This window comes from Zophobas morio, unplaced genomic scaffold, assembly GCF_036711695.1.
Source record: "Zophobas morio isolate AGI-343-1 ecotype UQ-CSIRO unplaced genomic scaffold, CSIRO_AGI_Zmor_V1 ptg000005l, whole genome shotgun sequence".
Classification (NCBI taxonomy): Eukaryota; Metazoa; Arthropoda; class Insecta; order Coleoptera; family Tenebrionidae; genus Zophobas; species Zophobas morio.
In genome coordinates, this window is record NW_026972110.1 from 17419316 (window position 1) to 17446553 (window position 27238).

The following is a 27238-nucleotide window of genomic DNA, read 5'->3' on the forward strand; positions in this document are numbered from 1 at the left end:
TTTTTGCTTTTAGTACTCGAATAAAGGTTTTATTATTCATCTACATCAGAAAATCAACGTCTTGGTGTTTGAGCCACCATTTAAGCATTTTACTGAGGCGCTCTTAGATGTGATTGACTTTATTATAGAGGCTGTAATGACTATACCACGTCTTGAGTGTCGTCTGTATTTAGACATGGGTGAAGACGTTTTCTTAAAGGTGATTATAAAATACTCCGTTAGAACTGCATGAACTGATGATTTATTTGCAGCCAACAATTCCTGAAATAATTGTAGAAGATTACAAAGACCAAATTAAAACGTTGTTAGAAAATCAACGAATTGGTCCAGAATTACGAGTCCAAGACTTTGATGAATATATGCCTCTGATAAATGGAGAAGTTAATGACTACACATTTACCGTTTTCATGGTGCTTACATTATGTTCTAGGATGAAGAAAGAATTAATGAATTCCTTGCGTCAGAACATACGTTTAACGACTACGTCGCGGAAATTTTGCGTTACAAGCATATCATAGATGAAATTCCTCTAGTAAAAGAACATGTCATTACAATGGAAATGTATGACATGGAGCGATTTGAGATGATTAAATCTTTGGTTGCTGCTGCTGAAGGCTTCAGAGATATTCTTATTGGACGGTGTACTTCAGATTACCAAACTTTGTGCAAAACGTAGGTTATATTAAACATACACAACACAAAAAATAGAAGTAACTTTTAGATTGGGAGAAGAATATCAAACAATAGCCGACAAGGCTCTCAAACCACCCACCAAAACATCCGAATTGATGGATTTGATACGCTATGTCGATGAAGTTGAAACTACCATTCTTCCGGAAATGGAAGATAGACTAAGTATCGTCATGCAATACATACTTTTCCTAGCAGACCATGCACTCTTCAGTGCCATTGAAATGAAACAAAACAACGTCACTTTCTTGTGGTACCTTCGTATGCCTAAAGTACTAGAAGAACACAGGCAATTGGTTGACGTTAAAATGGAAGAATTCCAAGCTGCGTTATCTGTAAGAATACAGAAGTTTGTGGACGATATAGAATTGTATGCCAAGATGGTGGATGAGTTGCAATACAACGGAGACGTAGATGAATTGCCGCGGTACCACAAGAAAGCGACTCAACTTGACAACAGGTTGTCCATCATTCAAACAAAAATAATTTCTTACACTTAATTTTATTTTAAGATTGGTCCAAGCAATGGAGAAGATTGATCAGTTCAATGAAGAGGAAGCTTCCTTCGGGTTTGAATTATCTCAGTACCCGCTTCGTAAACAAACTCATGACAAACTAACACCTTACAAAAAATTGTATGACAACGCGATGGAGTTTTTGACAAAGTACGAACTTTGGATGAAGTCGCAAGTTGGTACATACGATCCTGAAGAGATTGAACAAGACGTGGGTCAGTGTTACCGGAATGTTTACAAGTTAGAGAAAGTCTTTTCGGATCGACCAGCCACTCACGAACTGGCTACCACTGTATGACTCCATTCATACGATAAACTGTTCTATTGTACTTTTTTAGGTGCGAGTTCAAATTGAAGAGTTTAAAGAACATATGCCGATTATTCAAACCTTGGGAAATCCTGGAATGAAGCCTCGACATTGGGAAAAAGTTTCGGAAATTGTTGGTTTCCCTATTAAAGTTGACGAAGAGCTCACTTTGGAGAAAATTATCGATTATGGATTGGATGAGTACATAGAGAAGTTCGAAGCTATATCGGAAGCGGCCACTAAAGAGAATAACTTGGAGAAGAACCTAAACAAAATGAAAACGGAGTGGCAAGACATGGAATTTACCGTTTTAAGCTACAAAGATACGGGGACGTACATACTTTCAGCGGTTGACGATATTCAAGTTTTGCTCGACGACCACATTGTTAAAACTCAGACTATGAAAAATTCTCCTTATATTAAACCGTTCGAGAAGGAGATATAGTCAGTTGATTTAGTAGCACATTCTGAGAGAGTTAACAATGCGATTTTAGTGCTTGGGAAGCCACACTACAACTGTGTCAAGAGATTCTGGATGAGTGGTTGAAAGTTCAGTCGACTTGGATGTACCTGGAGCCAATTTTCAGCTCGCCGGATATTCAGCAACAAATGCCAGAAGAAGGGCGACGATTTAGTGCCGTCGATAAGGTACTTCTTAATCACCACTTGAGATCACCTTAATATGAAACTTAATTCAAGATATGGAGAGACATCATGAAAACTGTAAATGGTGATAATAAAGTGTTATCAGTGGTCGAAATTGACAAGATGTTGGAACGACTGAAGAAATGCAACAGTCTTTTGGAACTGATCCAAAGAGGTTTGAATGACTACTTGGAGAAGAAACGTTTGTATTTCCCAAGGTTCTTCTTCTTGTCGAACGACGAACTGCTCGAAATTTTGTCAGAAACGAAAGATCCGACAAGGTTGTCCTACTCACTCATATACATATATTTTGACATTTTTTTTTAGAGTTCAGCCTCACCTCAAGAAATGCTTTGAAGGTATTGCTAAATTAACATTCACGGAGGATTTGGATGTAACTGAAATGAAGTCGAGCGAAGGTGAAATCGTACCGTTAGTAGACGTTATTCAAACGGCTCTTGCTCGTGGTCAAGTTGAAAAGTGGTTGGTTGAACTGGAAACTGACATGAAGAAATCAGTCCACAAAATGGTGTTTGAATCTTTTACAGATTACGTTAAGCAAAACAGAGAACACTGGGTGTTAGTGTGGCCTGGACAAACCGTAAGTACTTAATTTATTGTTAGACATTTTTTTAATATATATTTTAGGTGCAATCCATCGCCATGGCTTATTGGACGTTAGAAGTGACGCAAGCAATAACAATTAGTAGAGAAGCTATGAAAGAGTACTTGGAGAAATGTAACTTACAGATTGGTAAAATTGTTGATCTTGTTAGAGGGAAGCTGAGTACCCAGAACCGAATTACTCTTGGTAATTGTCGAATTAGAGTGTCATTCTGTATATTGTTTGTCTTTTAGGAGCGCTTGTTGTACTAGATGTTCATGCAAGAGACGTGTTAGCTGAAATTATACACCTGAATGTAAGAACCGTGACTGACTTTAAGTGGTTGTGCCATTTACGGTACTACTGGGAAGAAAATAACTTAAAAGTGTCAATGATCAATTCTTCGTTGAAATACGGTTACGAGTACTTAGGTAACACAACAAGATTGGTAGTGACACCTCTGACGGATAGGTGCTACCGAACTTTGTTTGGAGCGTTACATTTACATTTGGGTACTATTATGTTTATAGTAATCACTCCACTGACCATTTTACTTTAGGTGGCGCCCCGGAAGGTCCAGCTGGTACCGGCAAAACCGAAACCACAAAAGATTTAGCCAAAGCAGTCGCTAAACAATGCGTTGTCTTTAACTGTTCAGACGGTCTTGATTACATAGCCCTCGGAAAATTCTTCAAAGGTTTGGCATCTTGTGGAGCTTGGTCTTGCTTTGACGAATTCAACAGAATCGACTTAGAAGTATTGTCGGTAGTGGCGCAACAAATTCTGACAATCCAAAGAGGTATTAACGCTGGTGTTGAAAAACTATTGTTCGAAGGTACTCAACTGATTCTGGATCCCACTTGTGCTGTTTTTATCACAATGAATCCTGGTTATGCCGGACGTACTGAGTTACCTGACAATTTGAAAGCGTTGTTTAGATCGGTGGCTATGATGGTACCCGATTATGCTCTAATTTCTGAAATAGAACTCTATGCTAGTGGTTTTCTTACTGCTAAACCTCTGTCAGTTAAAATCGTTGCGACCTACCGTTTGTGCTCAGAGCAGTTGTCTTCTCAGTGTCATTATGACTACGGTATGAGGGCCGTCAAGTCAGTACTAAGAGCTGCAGGAGCGTTGAAACTTCGGTACCCGGACGAACAAGAGGATATTTTAGTACTAAGATCTATAAAAGATGTAAATCTTGCTAAATTTCTCAATCAGGACGTCCCTTTGTTTCAAGTAAGTTGATAATTTTGTGAAACGTGACGGGAAGGATTTTTTTTTCAGGGGATTACTTCTGATTTGTTCCCTGGCGTTATATTACCAGAACCTGATTATGTCATCATGAACCAAGCGGTAGATGACACGTGTAAAAAAAATAATATCCAAAACACACCATTCTTTTTGGAAAAAGTACAGCAGTTGTATGAAATGATAGTAGTGAGGCATGGATTGATGATCGTTGGGTACCCATTTGGAGGGAAGACAACATCTTATCGAATTCTAGCAGAGGCTTTAGGTCTCATAGAAGAAAGAGTAAGACAGTTTAGTTTTGGAAACGGTAAAAAGCAGTTTGTTTTTATTTTAGGGTGGTATGGATGAACATAAAGCCATTTATACCATCATGAATCCAAAGTCGATCACTTTGGGTCAGTTATATGGACAATTTGATCCGGTTTCTCATGAATGGTCGGATGGTGTGTTAGCTGTGAGTTTTCGTCAGTTTGCGATGTCCACAACGGATGATAGGTAAGAATTTTTAGTTGAATTACAAAATCTATTTTTTTTTTTGTAGGAAGTGGTTAATATTTGACGGTCCTGTTGATGCCGTCTGGATAGAAAACATGAATACCGTGTTAGACGACAACAAAAAACTTTGTTTAATGTCTGGCGAAATAATTCAGTTGGCAAATACAACGAATTTGATTTTTGAGCCTATGGATTTGGAAGTAGCTTCTCCTGCTACTGTTTCCAGATGTGGAATGATTTACATGGAGCCTGCGTCATTGGGGTGGGAGCCTCTTTTGATCTCTTGGCTTAATATTCTTCCCCCGGTTATAAATACCGACTTTTATAAAACGATGATTAAGACCTTGTTTATCCGATTTTGTAATCCTTTGTTGTGGTTATTAAACAAAGGAGGCGTAAAAGTAAAACATTTAATGCTACGGTTTTAGGCCGAATTATGAAATGTTAAAATTTCAGGAGATCGCAAAAACTTCAGACACTAATATGGTAAAAGCTACGATGAATTTGTTTGACTGTTTCATGGGAGATTTTCTCGATGAAAAATATCGCGAGCAAGTGAGTGATTTGGATATTAGGGCACAAATAGAGGGTTCGTTCTTTTTTGCCTGCATATGGTCCATGGGGGGAACTTTGGACGCAAACAGCAGACCCAAGTTCAATATGCTATTTAGAGCATTACTGGAGAGAGAATTTCCGGAGAAGATCCGCGAACAGTTAGGCATTCACTTTGAAATAGCCAAACCCGAAAAACCTTATATTTTTACGATACCGAGTGGAGAAACTGTGTTCGATTATCGATACATTAAAGAGGTAAGAAAACCGAGTTACATAACACAAGTTAAATTTTCTCGTCTCAAAAGGGCAAAGGAAAGTGGAAACTTTGGTCTGACGATTTGGCATCAGCTCCTCCAATTCCCAGAGACATTCCCGTAAATCAAATAATCGTCCCCACAGTGGAGACCATCAGAAATATCACAATAATGCAATTACTGGTGCAACACCAAAAGGCCATGATGATCATAGGTCCGACGGGAACCGGAAAATCCAGTTACATCACCGTGCGTTTCCCTTTAACTTACTTGCTTTAAAAAACACTCGACGCTGCAAATTTTAGGAATTTCTGCTGAAAAAGAACGACACGAATACTTATAAACCGGTTTTTATTAGCTTTTCGGCGCAAACTACTGCCAATCAGACTCAGGATATAATTATGGCCAAGTTGGATAAAAGAAAGAAGGGAGTTTTCGGTCCCCCGGTTACTAAGAAATGTGTCGTCTTTGTCGATGACGTGAACATGCCGTTGAAAGAAGTTTATGGAGCTCAGCCGCCTATTGAATTATTGAGACAGTGGTTTGATCATGAGATGTGGTACGATAGGAAAGAAGTTGTTCCCATCAAGCTTATTGATATTCAGGTGAACTAACGTTTCATAAAATGTCTTAAAATTTTATGGTTGTTTTTATAGTTTATGTGCGCGATGTGCCCACCTACAGGAGGTGGCAACACGATTACCCCCAGGTTTTCGAGACATTTCAATCACTTGTGTATTGACGAATTTCAAGAGAGTGTACTGATTCACATTTTCAGTAAAATAATGTTGTGGCATTTGGATACAAGGTAATCACATTGCCACTTTATGACTGAGTTTCAGTTGTAGATATAAGAATTTAAAAAACTGATTTTTGATTTTAAATGAAAAATCAACTAAATACTTACATGAAAAATAGTACAATTGATGTATATATATTTCATTATAATTTGTTAGTAACGCAGAAAATATTTCCACTAGCTCTCGGTTCTATTATCTTTAAAACTTATCTGAAATAAAGGACTGCAATTAAATCTGAAACTTTTAATTTAAAGCATGATCATCAGGCTTATGCAGATGAAGTTATCCATGCTTTAAGACATTTATTATGTCCATAGTACATTATATTATGGTAAGAACAATTAACATATATTTACTTAATAAAATATTGATCATAATCGTACAAATATTGCTTGTCTTTCGGGTACATACGAAGTTGACAAGGGAAATTCATGAGATTTTGACGCGATCTGTTGTACTTTTTCACAATTAAAATTAAAAAATCCACGATCGGTTTTAAAAATATCTAAGTACGATATATAGCACAAAAACTACTGCTCTTAACTTGTTTTTTTTTTCAAGAAAAAAAGTCTGTAAATTAAAATTAAGTGCAAATGATTTTTTTTTCAACATTTTAACATGTAGAAAAATTAAACAATAAAAATTATAATAATAATAGGATGTCAAAGTAGATTCATACACCAGGACTGAAAACAGAAATATGTTATTTTATAAGATTTAAATGGCATGTCATGTGTAAAATTTTGAGGTGACTTCAAATTGTTGGTGTATATGCTAAGATATGACTAATTTTTGGAAATGATATACTTTCTAAAAAAATAGGGGGCGGATGGGAGGGGCTAATACTTGCTGAGATAAGAGTGAACAATATTAAAAGTAGTCACTGAAATGAAGAGGGGGTGGGTGGGCGGGGCTTGCTCTTCAGAAAAAAGCTAAACTCACTTATTTTATTTACTGTAAAATGGAAATTGAATTCTGTTTTGACAAGGAGTAGAATCTAAGATTTAAAACAAAGTAAAAAATGGCCACTCCCACTCACCCCTATTTCGTTTTGATTATTCATTCTTATTGCTTCTGAAGAACGGAAATTTGATTTTATATTAATAAATAATAAATACTGCAATATTCAATTTTTAAATTTTGCTATTTTTTCTAGTTTTTCATTTTTTTTTTCTTAGTACTTGCTAGATAAGACTGATTTTAGAGAATAACATACCCTCTAAGAAAATAAAGGGAGGGTGGGTGGTTGTAGTACTTGCTAAGATAAGAATAATTTTGGCCAATGACATGATTAAACATTGACATGATATTTTCCGGATGTCTATTCACGAACAACACTACTTACTTTGTTAAAAAAAATATTATTGTAAATTTTCTTAATAACGTTATCCCATTGGTGGTTTAGCCAAATTTTGGTTAGCGTTTTACCGTCTGCACGATATTCTTAAAATACATAAAAATTGGCAACATTGGAAAATATCGTTGAATAAATATCGACACATAAGGCAGACAACAAACAGACAGCAGACGACCGACAGGCGGAAACGGGAGACCTACTGTTTCATTCTCTAGAGTCATGAAACGTCGAGCAAACAATAAATTAGTCGTTCGACCTATGGATTTTATTAAAATACTTACTTCGCTTACGTCCGGGTAGTAAAAACTTTCTACTTTCAGCGTTTAAGTTAGGGTTCATTTAGAAAATGGCTAATTTCATGTTTTGTCGATGTTTTATGATTCCGAGTATATACTCTTGTCTCCGTCTGTCTGTTGCTTGTCTCTCTGTATGTCTGTGTCGATTTTTCTTAGATATATATATATAATCTCTGAACTGATTGTTTTCAAATTTTAGATATATGTTAAAAATATCGTGTCGATGTTAAAACGCCAAACAAAATTTGTCTGATCATCCCCAGCAACAACTAAAAAATAGTAAATATTATTTAAATTTTATAAAATAAGATACTCCTGTACTGGTGGTTTATGAATCCGTGTTAAGTTTTTACCCTAGACATCCAAATTTTTGGAAAAAAAATTGCTCTGAAATCTTGCAAACGTTTTAAGATTATTTATCACAAGGATGGTAAATCGTTAATTAAAATTTATTTGTTTAACCCCTACCAAAAAATCGATGACGTCGTCTCAAAATTCTGCAAAATAATTCTAAAATATGCAAAATATCCTGAATTTGTACTTGTGGTTTATCAATGCATTCATATTTTATAGAATTAGTTATACAGGGTGACTCAAAAAAATTCGTAAATGAGGCAATGTATTTTATTAATGAAATTAAAAATTAAGAACGGTTTAATAAAAAATTTGAATATATAATATTGTTATTATTAGTATTAAACTGCACCTTGCTGTAAGGTTATTGTAACTGATTGAAATATGTCCTTGCTAAAATATTAATGACGTTATCACAAAATTTTGTTGTGGGAAAACTCACTTGAAATATACTATAGCATGCTTCTGTGCTTGCACTTTAACAATCCACACATAGAGGTTATTATACAAAAATTAAATTCGCAAAACTTTATATAGTTGTGCAAAATCTGTATTTGTTCTCTTGTACTATCACGGCCAAAAAAATGGATACACCTAACCTGCCCATGTCATCGATTTTTATTTCATTTTTCAATTGTATTTGTTAAATTTATTTTGTGTCTGCTTTAGAATGAACGCCTCTGATTTTCTGCCGTCTTTTAACATCAACATGACAGAGAAATTGCACTTACAATAGAAAAATTTAATAAAATCGATGACATGAGCCGGTTAGATGTTTTCATTTTTTTGGCCGTGGGAGTACTTCAGGGACGAAGAAACTTCTGTTGAAATAACTTTAGAGCAAATTTTTATAACTGCTTAAATAGGATGTTAAAAAAAAATAATGAAGCAATTTATTCTGTTGATTGTATTTCTGAATTTTTATCAGAATTTCGTCATACAGTTTCGGCCACAAAATCTTGGACAGTTTCGTCATTCCAGTGACATAAGCTCTAAAACAGGCTTTACGTACTTATAACTTCAAATTTAAATGTTTGTCATCTTGACGTAGACTGGAATGTGGATGAAGACGTATGCGAAAATTTATATGACGTATGTTAACATTTATTTTTTTAAAAGTGTCAGTCATTATGACAATAAAGCATAGACTACATCGTGTTCTTTTAAATGAATGAAAAATACTGCCCAAAATTTTCTGACCGAAATTGTGTATACCATGTGTTTCTTTTATTGGATACAACTCCTGTATATTTTTTATTTTTAAAGATATACATATAGTTCTTTGAGCAAATCTGTATCAATGTATCATTTTAAAAGATCACTTACGTGAATAAATGAGTCCCAATTTTTCAAGCTACTAGATTCAATAAATATGAATTTTTCGTTTGTTTTATTGAATAACTGTTTAAGTATTGATTCTAGAATATTGGTTGCTTTTAATTAAAAAAAAATCTATTTTTCCATTTCTAAAAAAATTAAAATTGATGTCATTTCCGGGTTTACCGAAAGTGATAATAATAATGTGAGGTTGCCATCACACAGATCTTTTAAAATGGTACAAATTTGCTCAAAGAACTACACGTTTATTTTTAAGAATACAAAAGTTACAGGGGTCGTATCAAATAAGTGAAACACGCTGTATATATCATATTTTTATGTATTGTATCACTATGTGACACCGGAAATTGTCAAAGATACGAGGTCTTTAAATTTAATAAAATGGTATTATTGGATGTTCGTAAGTACTTTGTCACAAAACATTCCACACCTACTAGCTTACAAAATGTAAACGTCAATGTATTCGGTACCTACGGGGAAAACTAATTATTAGCGAATCATAATGATTATTTGTATTACAAAGCCCGAAACTAGAGTTTTGTGATTATTTTTGATGTTTATTGTTTTTATGTTATTTATATTTAGTGAATTGATAACATAGTGCTGACAAATTTGAAAATCTTATCAATTTTAAAAAATATATTTCATTGTGTTTTACACCAAATAATTTGTCCTTTTTTCTTCGTTTAACCAAATAAAAATTACCTGACCTGACCCGACCTAACTTGACCTGATTTGACCTGACCTACCCTGACCGGACTCGACCTGACTTGACCTGGACCTGACCTGAACTTTTTTCCGTCTTCATTTTTTTCTTCATTATAGTGCGTGTCATTTTAGTTTGCCAAGTTCTGTAGCGTTTTTCCCTTCAGGTTTTCTGACATAATTTTTGCTCCGATGTTTGTCTCCGCTTTGTTGTAATTGGACCTGACCTGAGATGACTTGACCTGATCTGACCTGACCTGACTTGACTTGACCTTTATAACTTAAAATTTAGTAGGTTTAGAATTTCTTTAAGAACTATTATTAATCAAAACGTAGCTTCGTATCGTTTAGATATTCTGAAATCATATTAGTGTGAAGGATAAACATTAAACACCTTGTATAAACGAAGACCCTGTACTGAATGAATCGCACTCTTCAAATCATTTTAATGTAAGAGCTCGTCTAGAGGTATGAAAGCATCTCTTCCTCCAGACACCACAGACTGGTCTATATTTCTCCTTAAAATGAACTACGTAAGAATAAAAATTTATTACACCTTGCCGACCCCACAGAAAAAATGATTACTGTTGAAATTTATAGTTGCATGAGTAGAAAATTCTGTATTAAATTTTCGTTACTACACCGTGGAAATCCGCGCTCTTGGACGCACTAAAAGCCCCTCACACGAGCATAAATTAGTAGCTTCAAGTTCTAAATGCGAACTGTCTTTATTGTACATTGTCTAATGACGCTCCCGCACGTGCAAATCCCACATATATCAAGCTCCAAAGTTTTAATCAACACCTCATCGCAGGGGATTTTCCAAGGAGTTCGACCCGTGCATTCAACAGATAGTCTTGGCGACTCTCGACATGTACAAAATGGCAAGGGCCAATTTGCTCCCAACTCCGGCCAAGTCGCATTACCTGTTCAACTTGCGTGATTTCTCCAGAGTCATTCAAGTAAACCTTTGTTTGTTCGGCTTTGCCGTCGCTCACCGCCCTCATTCTAGGGCGTCTTGCTGTCCGTCCCCGAAGCCATGGAGGACTTGGTGGCGATGAAGCGCCTCTGGGTCCACGAGGTGCTGAGGGTGTACTACGACCGTCTGGTCGACGACGCCGACAGGACCTGGATAGTCCAAGCTCTGCGGGAGATAACCACCCGTCAGCTGGAGGAGGAGTTCGACACCATGTTCCAGAGGCTGGCCACGCCGGAATCCACTACGGTAATTTAGATAGTTGTCGCGTTGTTCTCCTCTCAGCTAGTTGTTTCTTAGATAGGGGAGACCGAGTTGCGGAATTTGCTTTATTGCGATTTTGCGAATCCCAAAGCGGATCAGCGGCATTACATCGAAGTGCTCGATCTGGACCAATTGAAAGAGATAGTCGAGGGTTATTTGGCGGAATTCAATAACATGACTAAGAAGCCGATGAATCTGGTGCTTTTCAGGTAATGGCGAAGATTAACAGTATAGAGGGCGAGAGGGATAATCAGGGAACTGAAACGCGATTACGATCCGGTAATCTCGGTGCACTACTTTTGTGTACCAATAAACAATGCTCGAACAACGTCCCTGGTAAAGATCCTCGTCAAAAGGAAAATGCTTGCTCTAGATTAAATGCTGATGTAAAATAACATCATTTTTAAGGTCAACTAGGTATATATCACCATACAAACAAAAAAAAAATGTTATTTTGTTTGACAAACACCTCTGGTAAATTCACTATCATTACAGAGTCGAGTAAATACCGTCTGTTCGGAGTCTGACGACCTCCAAGCTTCCACTGTGTGTCTGTAACTTATGGTTTTATGGATTAATGTCTTTAATTCAGACTTAAAAAAATTATTGATATGCTAAAGTAGTGTGCTTATAGTGTAGAAAAAACTACGAAGGAGTCACGGAATAAAATCATTAAGCAAGTGGAACTCTATGTGAAGCAAATGAACAAAAAGTTTTCAGATTAGGATAGGCTATGGGAATCTTTTTCATTTCTTTGATTAAACCTGACGTGCCAAAATTCAAACATGTCAAATTAAATAACAATCGACCAACTGTCGAGTCATTTTAACTCTTCAAGCTAAAAAAACAATCGCATCTAGAGCCGTGGAAATATCCCTGTTCAAAACACTTAAACTGTGACTTTTTTAGTGACCAAAAGTATGTGCTTTTTTGAATGTTACAATGGTAACATATCAATCCAAATTGCAGAAGTTCAAAATTAATTGAACAATTGATCAAATTAAAAACGAGTCACCCCATTTTCCCCAAAATGTGAAAATACAAACGTTTTTATTTCATAAGAATTATAATAATGATATTCAGAACATTTTGTCGGTTGTAGCTTACTGCTTAATAGTTTTGATCCTCTGTTTTGAGGGGACGAACTCATTCAAATCAAACTAATTTCTAAGTGACATTTTTCCGATGTACAAACATAAATGCTTTTAAGTTGTTTTTGTTATTGAGGATAACCCAAGGACGTACAGTAATGGAGTCTATCGGGTGATTTGGTACTTTCATATTTTCTCGATTTTTTATAACCCCTAGGCAAGGTCGTAACTACGGGGAGGCTAGGGGATGCTGAGCCTTCCCTAGATCTAGACAAGTTATAATTAACCATTGTGAATTATAACATCGACAATTAAAATAAAATGTATTCACTAAGCGGAAGTCAGAGCAATAAAAAAGTCTGGACCGTCGGCATTGTGATCTGGTTATTGCAGTTCGTAGAAAATATGTTTTAAATAGTTTAGTTTCTGTTTCACTCTCACGTCTACAGGTTGATAAGTGTTATCGCTATTTGTCTTAAATTACAAGTACCATAAATGATTTTCAGTTCAGTCTTTAATCGCACCTCTGTTATTACATACGTCAGACGTGATTAAATTGTTTCGTTATTTTATTGATTATAGATCACTGTTCAAGAATAACAATATTACTTATTATTAGTATAACAATGCATCTATCCAAACTGATATATGCATCCTTGCAAAAATATGGATGACACACAAACTTTTGTAATGGAAAAACTCACTTGTAACAAACGGTTACCACGTTTCTTTACCTTTACCCGAACATTAGATACATATTTTTATTTTAGCTTATAATGGTTATCAAAAAAAAACAACAATAAAATTCGCAAAATCAAATCTTTTAATTTTTTGAAAGAGCTGGATTTGACAAGCTGTACTTTATGGGGGTGGGAAGTTCTGTCGATATAATCTTCGACCAATTTTTTACATATACTCCATTTACAAAATATCCATGTTTCATCCAGACAAAGGGGTTTGTATAATATTGTTTTTTTTTTGTGGCGCTGATATTCACGCAAAAATTTTGTTATTCTTTGCTTAATGGATGTTCTCGCCATTAGAAACAATCGATTATTATGTTTATAAAATTTAAAATCAACTTTTCTAATCCATGTGTTTAGTGTCCTGGGTACAGTTTTGAAGTCCGGTATCTCTTCAATACTTTAGCATGAAGCGAATAAATAGTAAGTCACGTGTTCGTGTTCGGTAGCTGCAACCATTTTATGCATACCTTAATTTCCCTGACTAACATTAAATCTACAGGATTTACTTGAGTTTTTATATTTCTAACAATGTATTCTCTTTGTACCCCGTATCACTTGAACCTGTATTTTTTTGTAAATTATATAAAGATTTTTCAGGAATTTTTGACATTTGGACCGCCAGTTCTGTTTTTTTTCCTAAACTGCACAACATGGTTTCTTTCTAGATATTTATACACATTTAATATAACTTGTTTTGTTTGATCACTAAATCGTTTCATCGTTCAGAATTAAGTAGAGTAGTAAAATGTTAAATAAATCAAAGATTCTGCTTAACAAATAATTCTGATGGCAAATTATAAAATTTGACATCAAATTTCTACGACATACTCAAAATTTGATAATTTTTTGTATCACACAAAGTGCAGAAGACAAAAGAGGAAAAGTTTTACCTGTGGTATTTCCACCACTATACTACCAACGCAGTTGAGGTCCTGTTGAGCATGTGCCCAGTGTATGCTTTAGGATCGCATAACTTCCACATTCTGTAAACTCTTTGTGTATTCGTGTCTTAATATTTTTACCTTCGACTTGAGTTGTACAGTTCCCTTTAATATATTTTAATTCTTGTTCAATAAAGAACGGATTTATATGCACAAAATTTCTTCAAAATATACACAATGTTTGGTAAATATACAGTTTTATGCATATATCAGATGTTTTTCCAAATTTTCCAATGTAAAATTCTGTCTTCTATCTGTCAATAATATTTTATATGAAGAAAAACTTCTTTTTGCGTTAACATATGTAATTTGTGTGTAGTGGTGTGTATTTTAACGCATTAATAATGTCCAGATCTAATTCTACATTAGTATCTAGTGATTCCAGCCACCCTCTATTTTCTTAGAGGATATATGATTTGCTAAGATCAGTCTTATCTTAACAAATACTAGCCCCGCCCACCCACCCTCTATTTTCTTAGAGGATTTGTCATCCGCCAAAATCAGTCTTATCTTGGCAAGTACCTTATCACTTAAACAACCTACCAGTGATTGGCAATATAATGCCCACAAACATTCTACTATGTACAAAAAATATATAAATTTGTTTTTTACAATTTCTTTAATACCTCACTGTAAATATTTGATACATAATTTTTTTTTATCGTATTTTGGTCCCGTATAACATTTTTACAATATTTTTCTAAAAACGCTTTGAAACAAGGGTCTTGCACAACTTTTTAGGTGGACTATCGGCACTAAGTATCCCTTTACATAAATCTGAATTAAATACTTGCTATTCACTTTTCTTTGATGAGCTGGCAGTAGATTCTTTAGTTTTGTTTCGTGGAGATTTTGACACTCCTTTATATGAAGTCGCGTTGAAACATGCTGTGATAATTAAAACTTACCGTTTACTTACATTACATTTTTTATTAAAGTTGTTTTCACTTTGGGCATTTTTCATAAAATTTACTACCACCGGCCTTCTTTAATGTCAGGTTATGAATGAACTAGAAATATTTGTTCAAATTATTTTCCCTCTCTTTACTTTCCAATATTAGGTGTGAAATACTGTATGCTCAGTCGACATCTACCTCGTTAACCTTAATGACTTAAGACAAATTAACTTTATAAATCTGCGACGACACAATAATAAGTAGTAATAAGCGAAGAAAGATAAGCGGGTCTGTAGTCTAGTGGTCAGGGCACCCGCCCGGCAAGCGGGAAACGTGTGATTCGATTCTCACCGGGGCAGCAACATTTTTCTTCGCTTACTTACAAATCAAACAGGAACAAACACATTTTCAAGTACATCTATTTTGAAAAATACTAGAAAAACCCAAATAGATGTTCAGATGCTCTTAGACTTTCGCCAAATGAAAATCATAAATAAATTTTGTAGTCTCCTAATAAACCATTTAGGGCGACCTTCTAGAAAGCCTGGCTATAATAATAGTAAACCTAACTTTGAATTTTTTGAGTATTTTAGGGAAAGAGCTAATTTGGATTTTTGTCAAATGACAAAGTAAAACATATAATAATCTGCATACATATGCTCAAACCGACAAAACATGCCATGGATTGTTGAAATATGCAAAAAAATGCAATAATTAATCTATGTCAATCAATTTAAAAGATGATAATTCCGACATATACTAAAGTATTTATTTATCATACCAAAAATACGGGATATACAAATTGCATATAATCCGCTCTGTATTGATCATAATCTGTAATAGTAAATGTTTTTGCGATGTGGGTTTTCGAATTTAGAATTTTGATTAATAAAACATCGCATTTGTCCTCAAAATCGTCAATAGTTATGTTGTTTAATTCTTTACAACGTCAAATGATCCCTTTCCCGATAATCAAGTTTATCTGTCAAAATGAAAATGGGTTGTGAAAAATAACTAAATATTAAATGTCATATTGATTTTACCTTCATAAATATAAAATCTTCGTGTGCTTAGACAATAAATCTGTTTATTCCTTCTCTGAAATATATTTCCCTTTTTTCTTTTAAGTTTTGAGTTCCAAAAGATAATAGTTTCTTATTTTGATTTTTATGTCATTTTGTTCATAAGTTTCTCGAACAGTGTGTATAGAATAGCACCAAACAGGCTAGATCTGAGTACGCGTTAATTAATTGTCATAGAATACAGGTTTTATATTACTGTTTACTAAGTAAAATATAATTTATTCTACGGTACAATGAATACGCTGTTGCTGTTTCGTGTGATACCGATTTCAAAAAAGGTAACCTGAATAAAATCTGTAGCATAAATCACGTTACCTTCCACTAATACATGCAAATACAGGACCTTCCATCTTATTTTATCTTCCGAATATCTCTTTCAGTGCTCTGTTCTGAATGACTGATAATTCATTGCATAGCACTGAAAGACATCTTAAAGACGCCATAATGAACGACCCTCGCTACATTGTAGCTTCTCTCCGTCGTCTTTCACCAATGCTGAGGTTCTATCAGTCTTCGCAATGTCATTCCAGATTTGCGATCGAACATTTATCAAAGTTATGTCGGATATTGAAGCAGCCTCGGAGTCACGGCCTTTGCGTCGGCGTGGGGGGCTCCGGGAGGCAATCGCTCACTCGTCTTGCGGCCCACATTTCCGAATACGAATTGTTCCAAGTGGAGATCACCAGGTCTTACACGACCATCGAGTGGAGGGAGGACGTTAAAGTGATATTACGCAAAGCGAGCGCCTCGGATCAACACGGGGTTTTCCTATTCACCGACTCCCAGATAAAAGAAGAGGGATTTCTGGAGGACATCAGCAATTTGATGAATTCAGGCGAAGTTCCAAATATATTTACAGGAGAGGAGCGCGTCGAACTGTGCGAGAAGATGCGACAGTTGGATAGGCAAAGGGATAAATCCTTACAGACGGACGGGAGTCCTCCAGCTTTGTACAACTTCTTCATACAAATAGTTAAGGAACAATTACACGTCGTCTTGGCGATGAGCCCGATTGGGGACAGCTTCAGGACGAGGATCAGAAAATTCCCCGCTATTGTCAATTGTTGCACGATCGACTGGTTCCAAGTAAATCGTTTAAGACGCGACGAATGGGAACTGGTTTGCCGCATAAACCAGGCACGAGAGGTTTTCGACTTTATTATTAAACAACGCGACAATTTGACAATAAATCCTTCTCTATATTAAAAAGGGTGTTACCTAGTAGTAGTATTGATTTTCCTGTCTAAACTATGCTGGTGCGCGAAATCACCACTGAACAATAAAGGCGAAAATCGCTCGAGCAATATCTGGTTTATGTAGCAAATCAGTTTTCAGACGTTTCGCTAATCATGAATGTCGTTTTAGACGTGGCCCGAGGACGCTCTTTTAGCCGTCGCGACGCGTTTCCTCGGAGAAATTGAAATGGAGACCAGAGAGCGCGAGGTCTGCATCGACATGTGTCAAATGTTCCATACGACAACGCAAGAACTTTCCGTCGAGTATCACGTACGACTGCAGCGCTATAACTACGTCACGCCGACGTCGTATTTGGAGCTAATAAGCACGTTTAAAACTTTTCTCAACAAGAAGAGACAGTAAGTAGCGAAAACCATCAATTTTCTTTTACGAGCGTTGTTCTAGGGAGGTGCTGGTTGGAAAAAAGCGCTACGAGGTAGGTTTGGAAAAGCTGGATCACGCCGGTTCCCAAATAGCCATCATGCAAAAGGCGTTGGAAACTCTTCAACCGGCTCTGGTAGAAGCCGCAGCCAAAGTTGCAGAAACCATGAAGAAAGTGGAAGCCGAATCGGCTGAAGCAGCCGAAGTTGAAAAAGTAGTAATGGCGGATGAAGCCGTGGCTAATGAACAAGCTCAAAAAGCCCAAGCTATTAAAGACGAATGTGACGCCAATCTAGCCGAAGCTATGCCTATTTTGAATGCCGCTTTAGCGGCTCTGAACACCCTCACGACTGCTGATATTGCGGTTGTGAAGACCATGAAGAGTCCTCCCAAAGGAGTGCGACTAGTTATGGAAGCTGTGTGTATATTGAAGGTAAAGATTTTTAAGAAAGTTCCTAGGAAGTATTCCCATGTTTATTATTTTAGGACATCAAACCTCAAAAACTACCCCTACCAAGTGGTATAGGCACCTACGAAGACTACTGGGGACCTTCCTTGAAAGTTCTCGGCGACATGAAATTCCTCGACAGTTTAATAAACTTCGACAAAGACAACATCCCGGTGAAAGTCATGGCAAAACTAAGCGACAAGATTCTAAACGACGAAAGCTTCGACCCCGAAAAAATTAAGGTGGCGTCAACCGCTGCTGAAGGTCTGTCCAAGTGGGTGATAGCCATCTCCAAGTACGACAAAGTGGCAAAAGTAGTGGCCCCTAAGAAAATAGCCTTAGCTGCGGCTGAAGACGAATTCAACACTGCTATGACCAAACTAGAAGTTAAAAGACAACAACTACGAGAAGCCCGGGAAAAAGTTGCCAAGCTCGAAGCCTTGCTAGATGCCGAAAATAAAAAGTTCCAGAGTTTGACTGACGAAGTGAATCTGTGTCAACTGAAGCTCCATCGCGCCGAAGAACTGATTGGAGGCTTGGGTGGCGAGAAAACTAGGTGGATGGCCACGGCCAAAATGCTAGGGGAGAAATACTATATGTTAACCGGCGATATTTTAATTGCTGCCGGGGTTGTGGCATATTTGGGACCATTTACGTACCAGTTTCGACTGAAACAAATTGGTGAGTGGATTGCAGCTTTACAGGGATTTAATATAGTTTGCTCGCCGGACTTTTCTCTGACGACTACACTTGGAGAACCTGTGGAAATTCGACAGTGGAACATTTTCGGTTTACCATCCGACAGCTTTAGTATCGACAACGGAATTATCATAAAGTAATTCATTTATGTCGCCTTAATGCAGTTTTAATGCTGCTTTGTTGACAGAAATGCTCGAAGGTACGCTCTGATGATTGATCCGCAAGGCCAAGCGAACAAATGGGTGAAAAACATGGAGAAATCGCAGAATCTGGCGATAATACGATTAAATCAACCGGATTATGTCAGAATTCTTGAGAACGCGATTCAGTTTGGACAACCGGTGCTTTTGGAGAACATAGGGGAAGAATTAGACCCGATTCTTGAGCCTGTATTGGCGCAGCAGGTATTCAAACAAAGCGGTGCGCTTTGTCTCAAATTAGGGGACTCAGTTGTGGAATATAATCCCGATTTCAAGTACAATCCTAACCTATTACTTTACACTTGTGACGAAGATTGATTTCTTTCAGATTATATATAACGACAAAACTGAGAAACCCACATTACCTTCCAGAAGTAGCAGTGAAAGTGACTTTAGTCAATTTCATGATTACTTCGGTTGGTCTTGAAGATCAACTTCTGGGTATTACGGTGGCGAAGGAGAGACCTGACTTAGAGGCAGAAAAAAACTCCCTCATTATCCAAGGAGCTGAAAATAAGCGGTATTTGCATTTTCCTTAACTAACTGTTTACGTCATTAACGTTAGTCTCCAGCGCCTTAAAGGAGATTGAAGATAAAATCTTGGAAGTTTTAAGCACATCGGAAGGCAATATCTTGGAGGATGAGACTGCCGTACAAATTCTAAGTTCTTCGAAAACTTTGTCGAATGAGATCGCTGCTAAACAGTCCGTTGCAGAAGTCACCGAGCAGCAGATTGATAAAGCAAGAATGGAGTACAAGCCAATAGCTGCACATTCCACGATATTATTTTTTACTATTGGTAACAAATCGTGCTCATTATTTTCTCTTTTCTTTCTCGACTTTGGCGTTTCCAGTTGAGTTGGCAAATATTGATCCTATGTATCAATACTCACTCGTGTGGTTTATGAACTTGTTTAAAGCAGCCATCGACAATACAGAAAAAGTTGACGACGTAACAGAACGACTAGCCGATTTAGAAAAATTTTTCACGTATTCTCTGTACGTGAATATATGCCGCAGTTTATTTGAGAAAGTAAAGACTTTATTGTGTGCTTTCCATTTTTACACTACTGTCACTTTCAGGATAAACTTTTATTTTCACTTTTGTTAAACATCAATCTACTAAAAAGTCAGGACAAGATCGATCTGCCAGAATGGATGTTTCTCTTAACGGGAGGTGTCGGGTTAGATAATCCCAATGTAAATCCCTCCAACTGGTTGGTAACTAAATCCTGGGATGAACTGTGCAGACTCGACGAGTACCCAGCCTTTAGGTGAGACGTGATTAATACTCATAATCGTCTCAGGGCTTCCAATCATTGCTTACAGGGGTATAAAAGACAGTTTTATTAACAATTTAGACAAATGGAAGGAACTGTTCGACTCCGGCGAACCTCAGAACTTTCCGTTGCCAGATTCCTGGCACACCAAACTTTCCTCTTTTCAAAGAATTTTAGTTCTGCGATGTATGAGGTTCGACAAAGTAATCCCAGCCATCCAATCATTTGTCCACGGTAGGTGTTTTATTTAAGTTTAATCGTATCAACAATTTAGAATTTAAATAACATATCTCGACTTTATCGATCGAGGTGCCAGAAACAGCAAACCATGATATATCATTTGTGTTTGAAAAAATTCCTTCGTGAGATAATGCCGTTTTACCGAATCGATATTTTCGCAGAGAACTTAGGCAAGAGCTTCATCGAGCCGCCTCCCTTCGACCTGTATTCGTCGTTTACGGATTCCCACTGTTGCATCCCTCTGATTTTCGTTTTGACCCCCGGGGCTGATCCTATGACACTCCTACTCAAATTCGCGGATGATCAAGGGTTCGGAGCGGCTCGATTATTCGCGTTATCGCTGGGGCAAGGCCAAGGGCCCATCGCCGTGAAATTGATCGACGAAGGGATCAGGAATGGAACTTGGGTGGTCCTCCAGAACTGTCACTTGGCGCAAAGTTTCATGCCGACGCTCGAGAGGGTGAGTGCGTGGAGACAGGGCCGGCGTCAGACTGACATGCGCTCTGAGGAAAACTGGTAAATTGCGATCCCCTATAGACGCTAGGGTTTATACAGCACCCTGCATAATTTAAATAAAATACTGAAAATTGTAGTAAAATAAAATAGTGTTCAAATGCGGTCCTCAGCAAAAAGACTGACGCTTGAATTTTGTTAACAGTTTGATATGAAAAATCTGACAAAATGAAAATAAAAAGTACACTACAAAACAGGTGACAATTAAAATAAGTGTTTCGGTCGATCGATTAAAATGAAACATCCTGTATAATTTTTACTTTCTGTGGAAGAGTTGCAACGGGGTTCTCTTGACAAATGTCTGATTTCATTTTTATAACGTTTTAACAGCTTGTAGAATACGAAAATGTTTGTCGTCCGTCTATTTCTTGGTGTTTTTATAGACGGTTTTATTAAACAAATAATCCTTGTACTGGCCAGAGTGAAATTTTAGATATATTTTAAGATATCATATGGACTGCATAATCTTAACCAAAATGTATGCGTTAATCCCCACTAAAAATTTAAGGACGTCAGCTCAGAATTTTTCTAAGTAAATTTTGCTTGGAATTTACATCATCTTCAAAATTTAATAACTAAGTTAAAATAATTTCGAAGATCAAATATGATTCTTGTTTTAACAATCTATTTTAAATTTTTGGAAATTAGGAAGAAAATAATAACTGGCAATTTCTTTTTTGATTAAAAAATTGCTTCATTAATTGTTCGGAAATTGTAGGAACATAATGTGTAGTTCGAATATTATCCATTGTCCACATCAAAACATTTATATATGCCGGATATTCTGATTTACGCGTCCCACTATTAATATTTCAGTTATTAGAAAAACAGAAATTTAGAAGTCAATTAACACAAATAAATCTATATATAACGGGTGTTCAATTGAAAAAGTCATCAAGTTGAAGTTCAATAGCGTTCATTTTATTATACGAAAAAGTGAAGTTAAGTATGTAGCGTTCCACATATCAGTTGTTACTTAAATTTTAGGTTTATTGTAGACGTACATCACAAAATATATATATTGTTATAGCATATTTTTTACAAGAGTGGACTAGTTAACATAGAATTGAGTGTTATGAGTTGCAAAATTTTCGCCTCTTTATGAAATAAATTATAGCACTATGTCGCCTTTGGTTTCTCGGAAATGACATCACCATTTTCTTTTCAAATAGCAATATTTTTTTAACACTCCGTTCGGGTTTTTTTGTTGGTTTTAATTTTCACAACATCCGGAGATTGGCTACTTTCAAGTTTCTCGACGTTTCATGACCCCTAGAGTTCGAAAAAATAGATCACTGTACTTCTGGAGCATGAAAGTTTTGTCTAAATTTAAACCATTCTTTTTAATAATCGAAATATTACAGTGTAACCAATGACAATCCGTATCAAATATGTATGATTGAAAAATAAAAAAAAACCTACCCGCATTCTGTTTGAAAAAAAGTCTTTTCCGGAAAACCTCACAAGACTTAACTTTGAAAAGATATTCGCTTTAAATGGTTTTTTGGATTAATTTGCCTTTCCAAATTTCAAACTTTTGCTTTTTTACTTCCACAGCGTATACTAAAGAAGTATTGTAATCGAGTCCATCGGGCGATTGGCTACTTGCATGCGTTCTCGAGGTGTCATGACCCTTAGAGTACGAAAAACTACGTCTTCCGTTTCCGTCTGTCTGTCTATCGGTTCGCCGTTTATGTTGATTTATGTTAGACAGATAATCTTCGAAACTACCGGATCGATGGTTGTTAAATTTTACATGGATTTTAAGAATGTCCTATATATGTCGAAATGCCAGCCATAATTTGTTTAATCGTCCCCACTAGCGATGTGATGACGTCACTTCAAAATTTGTTATAGTAAATGTTATTTAAATTTTATAAAATAACGTACACGTGTGGTTTATGAATGAGTTTTGATTTTTTATCCTGGCATATTTTACTTTATGAAGGTTATCATAAAGAAAATATAATGGACAAAATTAAATTTTATAATTTCTCGAAAAACCTGGATAACTTGTAATGTACTGCAGGAGCAAAGAAATTTGTGTCTAAATAACCTTAAGCCATTTATTATTAATTATAGAAATATGACAGTGGAACAAATGAAAATCCGCATCAAGTATTGTATCATTGAAAAATAAAAAAAATCTATTTAACGACACTGTTAAAAAAAAAAGTCTTTTCCGGAAAACCTAACAAGATTTAATTTTAAAAATATACTCGTTTTAAATGTTTTTTGAGTAAATTTTCTTTTCTAAATTTCAAACTTTTACATTTTTACTTTCCGAGAGTAGTCTAAGGAAGTATTGTAATCGAGTCCATCTAGCGATCGGCCAATTCCATGTATTCTCGAGGAGTCATGACTTGAACGAAAAAATAGATGACCCGTTTGCGTCTGTCTGTCTAACGGTCTGTCTGTTCGCCGTATGTCTTTCCGAAACTACAGTACCGGTTGTTGTCAAATTTTACACGTATTTTAAGAATATCGTGGAGATGCTGAAATGCCAGCCAAAATTTGTCTAGTCATCACCACTAACGATGTGATGACGTCAACTCAAAATTTATCGTAGTAAATGTTACTTAAATTTTATAAAACAACATACTTCTACAGGTGTGGTTTATGAATCAGTTTTGATTTTTTATACTGGAGCCATTTGTTTTTAATTATTGAAATATTACAATGGAACAAATGAAAATCCGTATCAAGCATTGTATCACTGAAAAACAAAAAAAAACAATTTAACGGCACTGTTTAAAAAAAAATTAAGTCTTTTCCGAAAAACCTAACAAGATTTAACTTTAAAAATATACTCCTACTTGTTTTAAATGTTTTTTTGGGTTAATTTTCCTTTTCAAATTTCAAAGTTTTACCTTTTTACCTCCCGAGCGTAGTTTAAGGAAGTATTGTAATAGAGTCCATCCAGCGCCTGATTGCTTTCATGTATTTTCGAGGGGCCATGACCCCTAGAGTACGAAAAGAGATCTCCCGTTTCTGTCTGTCTGTCTGTCCGCCTTCTGTGTCGATTTATCTTAGACAGATAATCTCCGAAACTACCGGACTAATTGTTGTCAAATTTTACTTGTGCGTTATGAATATCGTGCAGATGGTAAAACTTTGTCTAATCACCCCCAAAAACAATGTGATGACTTCAAAACTGTATGTAGTAAATGGATCTTAAATTTCATAAAATAACATACTCCTACACGTGTAGTTTATGAATCCGTTCAGTTTTTACCCTAAACATTCAAAACAAAATTGTATAACAACAGTTTGTAATTTTGAAACTGTAAAACCAAATGCTCTGAAATCTTGCAGACGTTTTAAACTTATCGTAAGTATGGTAAATTTTTAACCACAATTGTCTGTTTATCCCCTCCAAAAAATTGATGACGTCATTTCAAACTTTTGTCGAATGAATCCTATCTAAAATGCGCAAAATATGATAAACCTACACTTGCATTCATATTTTTTAGAATTACTTATACAGGGTGACCCAAAAAAATTAATGAATGAGTCAAAAAATAAAATTCGCAAAATTAAATCTTATAATTTTTAGAAAAAGTTAAATTCGTTGTAGTGTACTTTAGGGACGAGGAAAGTTCTGTCTAAATATCTTTAGACCGATTTTTTATTTATGTCATTAAAAATTTTTTTAAAGTATTAAACCGAGTGAGTTATATATCTAGTTAACTGAGAAGATAAAAAATATATTTAAGGCATTTAAAAAACATATTCCGTTCTATATGAACATGCAAGTTGATGGCATTTCCACAAAAACTAAAAACAGTATAGTCATGTTATAAAGTTCTTTATATTAGTTGCATGTTCTAAATGTCAAACTTAATTTTTTTTCAAATTCACTGAGACAGTAGTCAGGAATCGGTAAACTGGGACACTCGGTGTATGTTTCCTTGAAAATTCGGCACGAAATTTTAAAATCAAAGTTTGATACTCAATGTATCTCGAAGCATCATTAAAAAATGTAGTGAATAATAACCGTCCAGGTGTGGAACCCTGTGCAACACCACTCTTCACCTCAAATTCAAATGATCTAAAACCACTGCATTCAACAAATTATTTCCGTCTCATTATTACAGATTTTAGTAAAAGTAATAAACTAATACAGACACCATATATCTCTAATTTCGGCAGAAGTAAACAACAATTATTAACTCGACCAAAGCCTTCAGTAAGATTGCGTAGTTCGGGAAAGCCTTGTCTCGAAATAAACCCCAACAATCTCATCTCCAGATCAGCCCCCAGTCTGAAGCCAGCCCTGTGTGGCAAGTTATTAAACAAAGGGATCTAACATTAATTTCACAGATCTGCGAGAACTTAACCGTCGACTCCACCCACCCCGACTTCCGCTTGTGGCTGACTTCTTACCCCGCCGATCACTTTCCCGTGCTCGTTTTACAAAACGGCGTTAAGATGACGAACGAGCCGCCGAAGGGGTTAAGAGCCAACATAACAAGATCGTATTTGAGCGATCCGATATCGGATCCCGAATGGTTCGAGAGCTGCACGCAGAGCGTCCCATTCAAGAGGCTGTTGTACGGCTTGTGCTTCTTCCACGCTTCGGTGCAAGAACGGAGGAAATTCGGGCCCCTGGGCTGGAACATCCCCTACGAATTCAACGAAACTGATCTGAGGATCAGCGTGATACAGCTCCACATGTTTCTCAATGAGTACGAGGTGAGCTGGGCGCGGGGGGTCAGCGGCTCGCACGCTTCTAAACGAGCGAGAGGTGCGAGAATACGGTTTTGAAAGGTACAAATTGAAAAAAGGGCGAGCGCAGCGATGGCGGAAAAGTGCAATTGCGGGGATTGCTGGTTGCGATCGCAATTTATGGTGACAAAGTCGTGGCGGATGTGACAGACGGGCGTCCGCGTTTTCGCAGAGTGGGTTAGAATATATCAAAGGACGGCAATTTTTGAGTTAGGAGAGGCGGCATTTGAATGTGGTTACATGTTTGAGTATATGCAATTGCTTGTCAGTGATGTCGCTGAAACGAGAAAGGCAACAAGCGCAAGACAGCAGTGTGTTCGAAATTGGAATGCCTTGTTGCTTGACATTTGCTTCTTTTGTTACGCCTGCAACGTATCTTATAAGTACATATATCCGCAACATTGGAAGCAATTACTCTACATTTTCTAACTAATTTACAAGATTGCTATTTTATGTTCGATAATATCGAGTCTTACAATATATATTTTTTAATCAATAATTTGGACCAGCAAAAATACACCAAGATTTATTGTAAATTGACAATATTTTTCAAAAATCACTTGACAAAACGGTGTGATACACCAAAAGATTACAATCGTTTTATTTTCATTATCTAAGATGCAGCATGCTACCTAGAAAAAATGAACTAATCTACTTCGTTAATATACAAATTTTATCAACGATTTAGTGTTATTGCAAGATGGTGAAAAAAGTCCTCAGACTCTGTCTGTTAAAACCCATTTACATCGTTTGAAAGTAAACATACTTAGTTGATTTTATTAAACGTGACATCCTATATATTTTGATAAATTTATAATTCTTATTAGAAAAAAAAAAAAAAGGTAAAAATTTAATCAGATTATGGATTTTTGCATTTTTACTTCCCATGCGTATGGTCGGAAAGGACTATTGTAGGATCCATTCGGGACACCGTTAATTTTGTTTTCTCGACGTTTCATGACCCGTACTGTGTGAAAAAATTGATTGGTGGGAATTTTTTGATAACATTTTCAACGCCAAATGAAAATGTCAGCCAATTTCTGACCATTTTCGGAGCTTAAAAATAATGACATATTGTTATAAATTTCAACCTACAGAAGTTAATTTCGACGTGATTTCTTAAATAACTTCTACCATTTTTCCAGAATCACTCATTTGAATATTACAATTTTTAGATTTTTAAAAACTTTAATTTTCAAATCGAATCTTGTCCTGGGACCATAAACACGCTATATTTTTGGAATTAGCACTTCCAAACTACATCCCTGATTTTTTTTTAATTTTTTGACAACTTTTTCTAAAGCAAAATTTTACAATTTCGACCAATTTTTGACCACTTTCTAAAGAT

General features: G+C 36.0%; 1 protein-coding gene across 1 annotated transcript in view; it reads left to right on the forward strand.

Moving 5' to 3' along the window:
• Window positions 1-27238, forward strand: part of LOC135122895 (dynein axonemal heavy chain 7) — a 43525-nt gene that overhangs the window by 2010 nt on the left and 14277 nt on the right. Inside the window, exons 6-39 of the mRNA XM_064047382.1 lie at window positions 14-199; window positions 252-380; window positions 431-672; window positions 722-1150; window positions 1203-1497; window positions 1544-1956; window positions 2007-2160; window positions 2212-2438; window positions 2485-2758; window positions 2806-2968; window positions 3016-3273; window positions 3321-4000; window positions 4049-4297; window positions 4350-4510; window positions 4557-4911; window positions 4967-5320; window positions 5371-5568; window positions 5625-5924; window positions 5976-6127; window positions 10984-11131; window positions 11182-11394; window positions 11446-11618; window positions 16696-17251; window positions 17531-17760; window positions 17807-18215; window positions 18269-19065; window positions 19117-19404; window positions 19458-19649; window positions 19702-19928; window positions 19984-20162; window positions 20213-20403; window positions 20459-20643; window positions 20811-21109; window positions 25486-25857. Of these exons, the coding sequence (XP_063903452.1) occupies window positions 14-199; window positions 252-380; window positions 431-672; window positions 722-1150; window positions 1203-1497; window positions 1544-1956; window positions 2007-2160; window positions 2212-2438; window positions 2485-2758; window positions 2806-2968; window positions 3016-3273; window positions 3321-4000; window positions 4049-4297; window positions 4350-4510; window positions 4557-4911; window positions 4967-5320; window positions 5371-5568; window positions 5625-5924; window positions 5976-6127; window positions 10984-11131; window positions 11182-11394; window positions 11446-11618; window positions 16696-17251; window positions 17531-17760; window positions 17807-18215; window positions 18269-19065; window positions 19117-19404; window positions 19458-19649; window positions 19702-19928; window positions 19984-20162; window positions 20213-20403; window positions 20459-20643; window positions 20811-21109; window positions 25486-25857 (9678 nt within the window). The remainder of the gene's footprint in view (window positions 1-13; window positions 200-251; window positions 381-430; window positions 673-721; window positions 1151-1202; window positions 1498-1543; window positions 1957-2006; window positions 2161-2211; window positions 2439-2484; window positions 2759-2805; window positions 2969-3015; window positions 3274-3320; window positions 4001-4048; window positions 4298-4349; window positions 4511-4556; window positions 4912-4966; window positions 5321-5370; window positions 5569-5624; window positions 5925-5975; window positions 6128-10983; window positions 11132-11181; window positions 11395-11445; window positions 11619-16695; window positions 17252-17530; window positions 17761-17806; window positions 18216-18268; window positions 19066-19116; window positions 19405-19457; window positions 19650-19701; window positions 19929-19983; window positions 20163-20212; window positions 20404-20458; window positions 20644-20810; window positions 21110-25485; window positions 25858-27238) is intronic.